This window comes from Sorex araneus, chromosome 2 (genome assembly GCF_027595985.1).
Source record: "Sorex araneus isolate mSorAra2 chromosome 2, mSorAra2.pri, whole genome shotgun sequence".
Lineage (NCBI taxonomy): Eukaryota > Metazoa > Chordata > Mammalia > Eulipotyphla > Soricidae > Sorex > Sorex araneus.
This window is the reverse complement of record NC_073303.1, coordinates 238,246,313-238,258,369: the sequence shown is the minus strand read 5'-3', so window position 1 is coordinate 238,258,369 and position 12,057 is coordinate 238,246,313. Positions and strand designations below refer to the sequence as shown.

At 49.6% G+C, this 12,057-nt stretch overlaps 1 protein-coding gene across 1 annotated transcript; it reads right to left on the bottom strand.

Moving 5' to 3' along the window:
* Positions 1-38: 38 nt before the first annotated feature.
* On the bottom strand, positions 39-3,557 carry LOC101542791 (zinc finger protein 77-like). Its single transcript, XM_055124671.1, has 4 exons — positions 3,514-3,557; positions 2,628-2,754; positions 1,115-1,285; positions 39-247 (listed from the first exon to the last, which is right to left on the bottom strand). The coding sequence occupies exons 1-4, from the start codon at positions 3,514-3,516 to the stop codon at positions 39-41; spliced, it is 510 nt and encodes a 169-aa protein (XP_054980646.1). The 5' UTR covers positions 3,517-3,557.
* Positions 3,558-12,057: the final 8,500 nt, after the last annotated feature.

Here is a 12,057-nt window from a genome sequence, read left to right as displayed (position 1 = left end):
TTGTCTTAAGGCCCCCAAGTTGGGAGAGGACGTCCCATTTACAACCGGGCAGCTGATGCCTCCCTGAACGAGGTCACCTGGAGGAGAGCCGTGGGGAAGTATTGGAGGGTCTTGGGGAGAAGAACATTTTGCAGAAGAAGTAGCAGCAGGACTCTGGGGTGCAGAGAGATGTTGAGTCCGCTTCGAGGTTCCTCTGGCTTGTGCGAGAACTTCATGACTATAACCGAGACTCTTTGGCAAGAGGTTTCTGCCATAGATGAGACAAAATGAGTAGAAAACCAAGGTCATCCTGACGTCTGAGGCCACAGGAAAACGAAAGGGCAGAGACCATGCATGAAGCTGCCCCGGATCCATCCCCTCACACAATCAGGTCCCCCAAGCCGCCTCAGCATAGGACCAGGAGTCAGGACTAGGCAATGCTCAGACATAAAATAATAAATGAATAAACAATCAATCAGTACCTTGATCATGTTTTATTTTGGTTTTTTGGTTTGGGGTTGATTTTTTCCCCTCCTACTATAGGGCCACACTGTGCAGTGCTCAGGGTCTACTCCTGGCTTTGGACACAGGAATCACTCAGAAGCAAGACTTGGAGACCCAAAACCATGCTAGAGAATAGACAATAAGCACTGTACTATAGTGTGAGGCCTGACTATAGGGCTTTTTGGATATTCCTCTTAATAAATGCTTGATTCAACATTCATCAAAACATTACATAAAGGGCCCTGTTTAAGCCTGTAAATAGTGGGGTGCCATGTTGGGAGTTGGAGAAGGGACTTCTCTCCGAGAAGGGTACTGAGTGTTACGAAGGCACTGGAGGTTGCCAGCCTTGCCCGCAGGATCCTCACCTTACATGACTCAGGGCAATTTGGACCCCAAAGGGCTGCCAGGAGAGATTGTGAGTGCAGAGCCAGGAGTCAGCCATGCTCATCATGGGTGTGGTAAATGAAAGTGGCCCTTGAGGGTGAAGAATCTGAAGGTGACACTAATCAGTCCTGCACTAGATTGACACACTGGTTTTACTTCCAAAGATACTGGAGACTCCCAAGATCTGTCTCCCACTGGGTCAACAACACCCTCCTCTCCTCCCCCCTCAGCCATTCCACTCACTTACGTTGCCGCTTCTGAGTCTGGTGCTGGTCACTAACATTAGGGTACATCTGCTTCTCTCCGAAACGATTGCAGGAATTATTGCTCATGTACTCCACAGTGCAGTCTTCACTGAACAACTTATTCTCCAAGACATGCCCAAGAGTACCACTGTCTTTTCCTGGAGAGAAACCCTCTGCAACAAGCAGGAAGAAAATTTAGTCCCAAATGGAGAATCTGGGGAGGGGCAGAGGAATAGGAAAGCTGGGATGGCACTTGCCTCGGACACAACTGACCCGGATCACTCCCCAGCACCCAATGGATTCCTCCAAGCAATGCAAAGCATCGGCCCTGAGCATCACCAGGTCTGTATGTCAAAGAAAAAAGATGCTCTGCAGGAACAAAAAAGAACTGGAATTGGACTTATGCTGCTGGTTTGCTTCAACAGACATGGAAGCAGCTGCCTTGAATGAAGTGGGTCAGATTCTCGCACCCCATGAGAATGAACAAGAGTGATCCTGAGAATAGAGTCAGGAGTCCGCCCCGAGAACCTCCGGGTGTGGGCCCCGTGTCCCCAGGAAGAATCTCCAAGGAAGCACGGGCCTGGCATGCTCCTGGCCCCGAATATAATCGTGGGCACCAGCTCCCTCATCCAGCACTGCGGGGTTCAGCCCTGGGCCCCTGATCAACGGGGGACCAACCAGCAACAATAGGGTCACAGCAAAAGCCGAGTTGCTGGCAGTGGCCCTGACACCTCGCTGCATCTCGCCTTGGCCCCAAATCAGAGAAAAGTCAGTTAGAATCTGTCTCCTGCCCAGGAATGCTCCGAGCCTGGGCTACAGTGCCTATAGACAGGTGTTGGGGACTGCTCAGGACCCTGAACAAAAGAGGACCCCGAAACCTTTACCCTGGACAAACCAGAAAATTCCATTACCAGCTTTGCTTGACCTGAGGCACAGGTGCCCTTGTGACAAAGGAAATAGCCAAACTCAAGAGGTAAAAGTAGCCCAGGGCAGTTAACTAAGAGACGCCATTAAGCCCCTAAGTAGGATGCCTTCCTCTACCTTGTGCATTCCTCCTGCCAGATGCTCCTGCCAGATAGACCCTTGCCTTCCCCTCCCCACTATTTCTCAATCTACTCTTGAAGAATGTTGTAAGCCCACCTAATACACCCCAAACCTTTCCTTATTTGGTCTGAGAAGACACTTCCCTGATGATTGACAACTTATGTACCAACCCCCTGCTAAGAAAAGTATAAAACCAGCGTGGCAGTTAATAAAGTTGCCCTTGATCGGCATGTGTCGTCTTGGGCCCCCTATTTATTATCCTCACTAGTTTTATTTCAGGTCGGAACCGCTCACAGAACCCACCCAATTAGGAGCGCTTTCCACTGTTGTCTCTCCGCGGGCCGGAGAGATCTCCGGGGGAACGCGCAGACAGGCCCCTTTTCCCCTGCAGACCTGTACTATGGCCCCAGAGAATGTGGGCAGCGGGCTCTGTGCCCTGAGCTGTAAGAAAGGGTCGCGACTGAACCTTACCCACGAAGGCCAGGTGCCTGCAGGTCTCCAGCATCACATCTCTGTACAGGCATCTCTGATCAGGATTTACCAGAGCCCATTCGGCCTGGGTGAAGTTCACGGCCACGTCCTCAAAGGATACTGACTCCTGAAACACACAAAGATTTCAATCAGCCAGGCCCCCTCTGCACCCCGGGGGGGGGGGGGGCAGTGGGACTCAGAGGGGCGACTTTAGGATCCTGGGTTATACTTTAATCTACTTTAAACCGTCAGGATCTCCACAGGGAACACCAGGATGCGTGCATAACGCAGAGCTCATGGCAACTGCTGGGAGCCACGAACCATGATAGCACCGGGCCTAGACCCATATGGAAACTCTGAGGGGTCTTTTGAAAAGCGTGACAAAGGGACGAGCCTGAAGCAAAGCACAGCAGAGACAACACTTGCCTTGCATGTGGTGGATGTATATTTGATCTCTGGCATCCTTTAAAGGTCCCCGATCATTGCTAGGAGTGATCCTTGAATGCAGAATGAGGAGTCAGTTCTCAGCATCTCTGCATGTGACCCCAAAAGCAAAAGTGGGGAGTGACAAAGAAAATCTTTTTCGAAGAATGTGAAAACTGACAGTGACCTTGTGACTAGCTCTTCCCATTCACGCCCAAGAAATGGTGGGTGACGTAACTGCATCACGTGGGGAAACCCACTTCACATTACCAAGACCTTGAGCAAGTTTCCTGTTATAGAGTGATGCAGAAGAGATGCTTCTAGGGGTTGGAGATATATTACATTGGGTAGGGTATTCACCTTGCATGCAGCTGACCTGGGTTCAATTCCCAGAATCCCATATAGTTCCCCTGACCCCCGCCAGGAGTAACTGCTGAGTGCAAAGCCAGGAGCCCAAACTCACCATCTTACTTGAGCCGCTGGGAAGTCAAGGAACAGCGGATCTGGGCATATGAGAAGCTACGTGAGGAACCTTCCGGATTTACTGCAACAAAAATAACAAGCATGTTAGTGCCCTGGCAGACTAACTCCAGAGTGGGTGGATTCTTCAGAACTGATATGCAGACAAAGTTCAGATGCTTAAAAGTTCATGAATTTTGGGCCATAGCGATACCACAGCTGCTAGGGTGTTCGCCTTGCACGTGGCCAACCTGGGTTCGATTAATATCATCCCATATGGTACCACAGCACCACCAGGAGTAATTTCTGAGTGCAGCACCAGGAGTAACCCCTGTGAATCGCCGGGTGTGACCCTACAAGAGAAAAAAAGTTCATGAGGCCTGAGCAACAGTAGAATGAGGAGGGCGTGGCCACCAGTTTGATTCCCACGTCCTATAAATCACCTGAGCACCACCAGTAGTAATTCCTGAGTAAAGAGCCAAGAGTAAACTCTGTGTATTACCAGGTGTGACCCAAACAAATGAAACAAACCAAAAAAACATTGTTCACTCTTAGGTTTCCTGAAACAAATTCAATTTGTCTTGCAGACAAATGACACAGGTTCGATTCCCATCACCCCACTGGGTCCCCACAGCACTGCCAGAAGTGATCCGGAACTAGAGTCAGGGAGAAGCTCTGAGCATTGCTGGGTGTGACCTCCCCTCAAAAAATAGGAAAGTTCATTAAGGGGCTGTAGCAACAGCACAGCGGGTGGGGCGTTTTACCTTGTGTTCGCCTGACCCAGGTTCAATAACCAGCATCCCTGATAGCCCCTCAGCACCGCAAGCAGTAATTTCTGAATGATGCCTAAGCATCGCTGGGTGTGAGCCACAAAAGAAAAAAAAAAAAAAAAAGGAACTTCATTTATTTATTTATTTATTTATTTTGCTTTTTGGGTCACACGCAGGGATGCACAGGGGTCACTCCTGGCTCTGCACTCAGGAACTACCCCTGGCGGTGCTTAGGGGGCCATATGGGATGCTGGGAATCGAACCTGGATCGGCCGCGTGCAAAGCAAACGCCCTACCCGCTGTGCTATCACTCCAGCTCCAAAAAAAAAAAAAAAAGGAACTTCATTTAACAGGTCAGTTGTTGGGTCCAGATGCCTCGGGTATGATGTCACTCATTCCTCCTCTCCCTCATTTCCCACTCCCAGACTCCACCCTCACCTGCTCCTGATTACTTCTTCCAGGTTGCCTGGTCTAATGCCTCATCCCTCCCCTCGCCCCTTCCAGTCTCAGACTCCACCCTCACCTGGTCCGATTACTTCTTCCTGGCCGCCTGGCCTAATGCCTAGACCGTATTCGCGCTCCCGGCAGGGCTGGAATCTGGAATCTGTCAGCCTTATTTCTCCTTGCCAGGAGCTGGCGGCCCAGTGGGTCCAGGGGACACGCTTGGCAGAGCTCAGGGAGCCAAGAACAAGTTCGGGGCTGCTGCCTCTTCATTTGCGTTTATCTCCCCGCCCCCACCGCCTATTCTCTACCTCTGATTGGAAGACGGTGAGGGCGGGTGAGATAGAAAGGGCCAATCACATGCATGTTAGATTACCTGGCGCCCCACCTTTCCGCTTTCACAGACTCACATCCTTCCAGGTTCTTTCAGCTATCAGGTAGGATTAAGACTTGAGGAGTAATGCTTATGGCACAAAGCAAAAAGTCTGGAAAAACATCCATACAGGCTCTCTTAGATGCTGGTGAGATCCAACAACACAGCTGGGAGGCCTCCTCTTTGTTGGACACGGAGCAGGGCAGGAGCACCTCCGTCATGCCTGGTTCCTGCTTCACATTTCGTTTTACTTAAACCTTTTTGTTTTTCTTAAAACTCCGCTTCCCCCCCCCCCCTTCCCGGGCATCTGTAAGGGAAGAACAACTGTGCTGGAAAATGGCCTGGCAAATAGTTTCATACCCTCTATTCACTGTCGATCAAAGCCACCCAGACACAAGCAGGGTGGTAGCTGCCAGAATGTTCTGAAAACATGCCTAGATCACCTATCTGTAACTGCCTGTTTCTACTATTTGAAAGTATGTTTTCTTCTGAATTATTAATCTTGCATTATCACTTATTTTTTTGTTAAAATTCATAAGTACAGGCTATGATGTGAGCACTGACAATACAATTTGCGGCTTTTCTCTTGTTCGGAGTCTTGCTTGGGTCTGCGGACCTAGAAGCTTGACCACAACTAGCCGGCTTATAAACTCCGCTTGTGTGTTACATTACTGGCTTAACTCTTTGTGCTGATTTGGAGACGGGGAAATTATCGACTCCATACCCTAACACCTTGCACACAGCTGACCTAGGTTCGAGCCCCGGCACCCTCCCTATGAGAACCACAGAAGGAGTGATCCACGAGTGCAGAACCAGGTGTGGCCCATAAAAACAGTGTCCCTACTCACTTAATCTGGGAAATCTAGATGCCCAGCCCATTACAAAGAATATCCCTCCAGCTCCTGGTCTCCAAGTGCGAATGGGAATGTGAAGAATCACAGTTTCCTCATACACTTTTTCTAGGTTGAGAGCATGGTCAGGTGGGAACCTAAGACACTACTCAGAATTCTCCGAGGGAGAGGGGTTCACAGTAGGCAGCGCTCAGGGTTTACTCCTAGCTCTGCTCTAAGCCATCACTCTAGGACCAAGGGACTAGGTGGATTCCACACATCGAATCCAGGTCTGCTGCATTCAGGACAAGTGCTGCCTCTCCCCCAGCACAGTATTACTCCAGCCCTGAATTTTATATAACTGGGAGCAAAGGGTGGCTTGCAGAGAATACAGAACCACACTCGTCTTCACAATAATCCATCTTGGTAAACCTGATTTCATCAGTGGTACCCAAGAGTAGTACAAATGATAGGGCACGTGCCTTGCATGCAACGGACTCTGACTCAATACCCAGCATCCGCTAAAGACCCTGAGCAGTGTCAGGAGTGATCCTTCAGACAAAAGAGGCATAATACCTGAGCACTGCTGGGTATTAGTGGAGTAATCCTCCACATCATTGTCTCTACTGTCCTTGGGTGTTAGTTGAAGCCATCTTTAAATGACTGGTGAGCGCACTGGAGTCCTTGGATACCCCTGAATATATTGCAATGGGGTGATGCTGGGGACAGAGCACAAGCAGCACTTGTGCAACAAGAGTGCAGGGACAATGAGGGGGGATTGGAAACGGCTCTGCAAAGAGGTTTTAATCTTTCAAACCTGCACCCACTTGATGGGATAGGTTGGGTTGGGAGTGAGACCTGTTCCGCCCAGCGGTTTGCCTCACTGGACACACGGGTGCTCAGAGGGCATCCATAATGGGAGGGCACGGGGGAGCTTCCCTTGTCACCTGTGCCCATCTAGCCTGTGACTGGCTAGATGGGCACAGGTGACATTTGGCAACACCATCTCTGCTTAGGCGGCCCCCTGTGCTCAGATCGTAGAGCAGGGTGTTGGGAGGGCAAGAATTCTTTCCAACGTGGCTGTGCCAAGGGCTTTGGGGTGCTTCAGTCATCTGCACATGGACAGCAGAGTTGTGGGGTGCCCAGTCGGGGTTGGCTCAGTTCCAGCTGCTCCAGCACCTGGAGCGCAGGTGAGGTGGGGGTGCTGGGGTCCTCCCCGCCATCCACAGTGAGACGCAGCTGGAAACTCAGACTGCACTGGCTCTTCCTCTGCTCTCCCACACTTACAAAATGCTGGTGTGTCTGAAAGTCACCAGCAAGGGCCCTGGAGTCCTCCTCTTGACAAGCATGTGGCCAGGCCTGGGTGGGGCAGGAGTGGTGCCAGCTGGGCTAGAGCAGCTCCGCTGCATGCAGAATGTTCTGAAATGCCTTTGTTCGAAGCATCGGGGCCCTTCCCTCAGTGTCTGGATGCCTTTGGGCCATCTGACTATGGCCAGTTTCACTCAGGCAGCCCCGGTACACTCAGCATCCGGAAGGGGTCCTTGGGAGGGGTTGGGGACTTTTTTGAGCTTACCTGAATGTGGAGCTGTTGCAGGGGGTTGTGGTTGCTGGGCTTAGCAAGTCCAGCAAACAGCACAGCATGTGGGAGTTGGATCATGGTTATGGAGAGCAGGCCTGAGCGATAGTGCAGCGAGAAGGGTGCTGGCCTTGCACACAGCCAACCTGAGTTCAATTTAGGGCATCCCACAGGGTCCTCTGCGCACCACCAGGCATGATTCCTGAGTGTAGGGCCAGGAGTGAGCCTGAGCATGATTATGTATGGCAGTAACTGCCCAACAGTAATGTGTCATCCTACACCCAACAACACAATAAATTAACAAAATAAATGACAGGCTCGGAACTTAACAGCACAAAGGAAGGAAGGAGGCAATTCAGAACAGAATTCTGCATGCATTTACTGGATGAGAAGCAGGTGTGGTTGGGCTCTGCTCAGGCAGCCCAGACCACACAGCGCAGAGGGATGCGGAGCATTTTGAATTATCATGGATCAGTTGCAGTTCACTTGCAAGATTGGGCCTGGACGGGGATGGTATGTGGGCAGGGCTGGACTCTTTGTGCCTGGGCAGCCCCTGTGCTCAATAGGGAGGTTAGCCTCCTTCATGCGTGCTTTAGGCAAGGGTTGCAGTTGGGTTATCCTGATCTGCTGTTTCCACTCAGGAAATCCTGGCAGTCAGAGTGTGTGGTGAAATAGGGTGTCAGTGAAAGAGGTGCCAGGTAGGTGCTGGGGTCCGTTTCCTGCAGACAGGACTCTATCTGGGTGGGATGGAGTTCGGGGGTATGGGTATGCCTGGCTCTGCACCAGTGGTTCCTGCAAACATGAGGGGCTGTTCGGTTTTTGTAAAAAATACAAGCGTGAACGAGGAAGGGTGATGTGTGTTCGTGGGCTCTTGGGGCGTCTCTCTCTCTCTATCTATCTATCTATCTATCTATCTATCTATCTATCTATCTATCTATCTATCTATCTCCACTCGAGTTCAGTGCTCTTGAGCAACTGTATATTGACTGGATCATAATGTTTCTGCCTTTGTGCTCTGCTTCTGTTTGTGCTGCTGTACGCTCTACTATCTGTGTTCTCTATCTCTCACTCTGTCTCTGTAGTCTCTCCTCTTGTCTCTTCCGACCTCTCTTTCACTGTTGTCTTTCCTCTGGTACCTTCCGACCTCCTGATCTCTCTCTCCGGAGCCCGTCAGCTTCAGTCTCTGGAACCCCACTCTCTCTCACTTCTGACTCTGACTCTGACTCTCACTCCTTCGCTTTTACAGTCTTAGTTTATATAGAAATCACATAGGATGGTGATAACAAAGTGGGTTGACATTAATAAACCAACAAAGAGTTGTAAAACCGCTCCTCCAGGAGATTAACTCAAGGACCAAATCTCAGGAATCATGCCTGGTGGTGCTCAGAGGACCCTGTGGGATGCCCTAAATTGAACTCAGGTTGGCTGTGTGCAAGGCCAGCACCCTTCTCGCTGCACTATCGCTCAGGCCTGCTCTCCATAACCATGATCCAACTCCCACATGCTGTGCTGTTTGCTGGACTTGCTAAGCCCAGCAACCACAACCCCCTGCAAATCAGTAGTAAAATTAGGCCTGGGGAAAGCAGGTTTGTCTCAAGAAATCAGAGTGATATGCAGTTCAGCAATTTAAAGGATCTATGTGATTTTGGAACTTGTTAGACCAGGTTTAAACAAAGATTTCTTATCAGAATGTTGAGCCTAGAAAGAAAGCAAAATTCTCAATCTAGATTTCTTACTGGAAGAACATTAATGGCTCTTAAGAGTTGTAATTCTTCTGAAATTCAGAATGTGTATTATCTAGGAAGAGCTGCAGAAGTAGTGCCTAAAACTAAAGTGAAATAAGAGTTCAGAGAATATAAGGCTTTATCTTACAAGCCTCAGCCAATTTTTATGAGGAATTTAGCTGTTTTACAAGCAACGGAGGTACAGAAGCCATCAAAATAAACGTTTTCTTATGTTTCCATAAACATTGACAGTCCAAGTATTTTTTTCTATGCTAATTTAAAGGTTTGGTAAAAAAAAAAAAACAAACAAAAACTTAAAGGGCTCTTTCTATGTCAAAAGCATGTTTGTATTGTGGAATTGAACTCAGGTTGGCTGTGTGCAAGGCCAGCACCCTTCTCGCTGCACTATCGCTCAGGCCTGCTCTCCATAACCATGATCCAACTCCCACATGCTGTGCTGTTTGCTGGACTTGCTAAGCCCAGCAACCACAACCCCCTGCAACAGCTCCACATTCAGGTAAGCTCAAAAAAGTCCCCAACCCCTCCCAAGGACCCCTCAGGTCAGATTAGTCTTCCTAACCCCAGCAGGGTCCTAGTTTCATCGGTCCTTTGGATCATGACAGCTTTTGTCTATGATCATGCTTTCTACTTATAGTTAAGTATCTTGGCATTTTGGGTCATTTTGATGCCAGGGTATCTCACAGCTTGTCCTGGGTCCATTCGATCCCCTGTCAGGACCATGCTCTGGGGGTGCTAGGAACTAAGGGCAACTGAGTGGAGAAAGCAGATGCCCAAGAGTAAATAATATTGGAGTCAATCAGCTCCCATGTTACAAAGCATAGTATTAACTGTCTTCCGGTGTCCATATAGAAAGGACATTGCTTTAAGGTAAACTAAGTTCCCTGTGGCAAGACTCAAAGGAAAAACCCAATGTTATCCTACAGGTTTTGTTTGTTTTTGTTTGGGGGCCAGATTCAGTGGTTGCTCAGCACTAGCTTTGACCACACTGATCACTCCTGACAGTGCTCATAAGTGCTGGGGATTGAACCCAGCTGTAAGGGAAGTAAGTGCCCTGTCCACATTACCATATGCTCTATTTTTCTTTTTCTTTTTTTGGACTGCTGCTGAGGGTGCGGACTGCTCTACCTGGATGGGGTGCAGTTGCCGGGGTCAGGCTGGGGCTGCTTGGCTGCATCTGTTAAGGGAACCATAGAGCATTTGGGAATGGCTCTGCTGATGGCTACAGGACATTCACTTGCATGAGCCTGGATGAGTCCCATATCAGCTGGGGTATCTGCATGCTAGGCTCTACCCAGGAATACTCTGGCACATAGTTGTGGCAGGACAGGACACTCTGAACTATCGTTGGCGAGAATTTAGGGGGATTTTCCCAATATGCATCTGGAGCACACACAGGGACCTGGGGAGAAAGGCCAGCTGAGGGAGCACTAGCCTGCGGGCAGCCATTACTAGTTAGATCCCCGGTACCCATAGGTTGTATCCTGACCACTATCAGGAGTGATCCCTGAGCATCCCTGGGTGTGGTGGAGACCAACAGCACCCCCGGCCAAAAAGAAACCTCAAAGTTCTTTTCAGAAACCCCAGGTATCAGAGATGAGACTATCATGGTTTGGAAACCTGCAGTACTCATAGATGACCCCAACTCATTCGCCAGCATCCTATAGGGCCCCATGATACCAGAGGAGTGAACTCTGAGCACAGAGCCAGGCGTCAGCCCTGATAAACAGGATGTATCTACGCCCTCCAAAAAATAAGAAAACCCAGTACTCAATGACTTCGGTCAGGCTGACCCACCCTAATCGGCCGGTCTGGGTTAAGATTCTCTGTGACCTCCCACCCCACAAATCTATGTGTACCTCAATGTGACCATCATTTCACTGCAATACTCCTGTGCATTAGCCAGTATCCAGGAAAAACGAAAAGAGGATTATTAAAGTTCTGAGGGCTACATGGAGTGGTAGAAAGGGAGCAAGTTCTTTGGTGGAGACTCACAGAGAACAGAGGCTGGGGACTCTGCCACTTGCTTTTGGTGTCACATACACTTCCTCAAGGGAGGCCTATGAAATGCCAGGTATCAAACGTGAGGTGGCCATGTGCCAGGCCAGCACCAACCATTCTGCACTGTTTCTCCAACCAAGAAACTCCTACCACGCTTGCCAAGAGAGCAAGTCGTCCCCATGGCACAGGGACCAACTCCATTTCTCACAAAGATAATAGACAAGATATTTTTCTTTTCTTTTTTTTCTTTTAGGGCCACACCCGGTGATGTACAGGGGATACTGCTGGTTTTATCTGCACACTCTAAGGAAGGAAGAGGGTGAGAGAGACAGAGACAGAGAATGAGATGCGAGGAGAACATGGTGATCTGGGTTTGATCCTCGACATCCCATATGGATCCTCAAACACTCACTGCCAGGAATAATCCCTGAATGGAGAGCCAGAAGTAACCCCTGAGCATCTCTGGGTGTGACCCAAAAACCAAAGAGAGAGAGAGAGAGATCAGAGAGCCGAGGGAAATGATTTCTTCTCTGTCCTAGAAGATAAGGGTTCCCTTTGCACAGGGGACTCAGGGTCTTGAGGTCAGAACTACAAGGTCCCTTATGAGCAGGTGTAAGAGCAAATGTTTCAAGCAATTAGCTCATCTCTGGCTGGGCAGGATAAGGTCTTTGTCTTTGGAGGAGGGGGCAGTGGTTGGGTATATCCAGTGATACCAGGGCTTGCTCCTGGCTCTGCACTCAGGAACAATTCCTGGTGGCGCTTGGGTGACCAGATCGGTAGAGGGGGATCAAAGACAGGTCACCTGCATGTAAGGC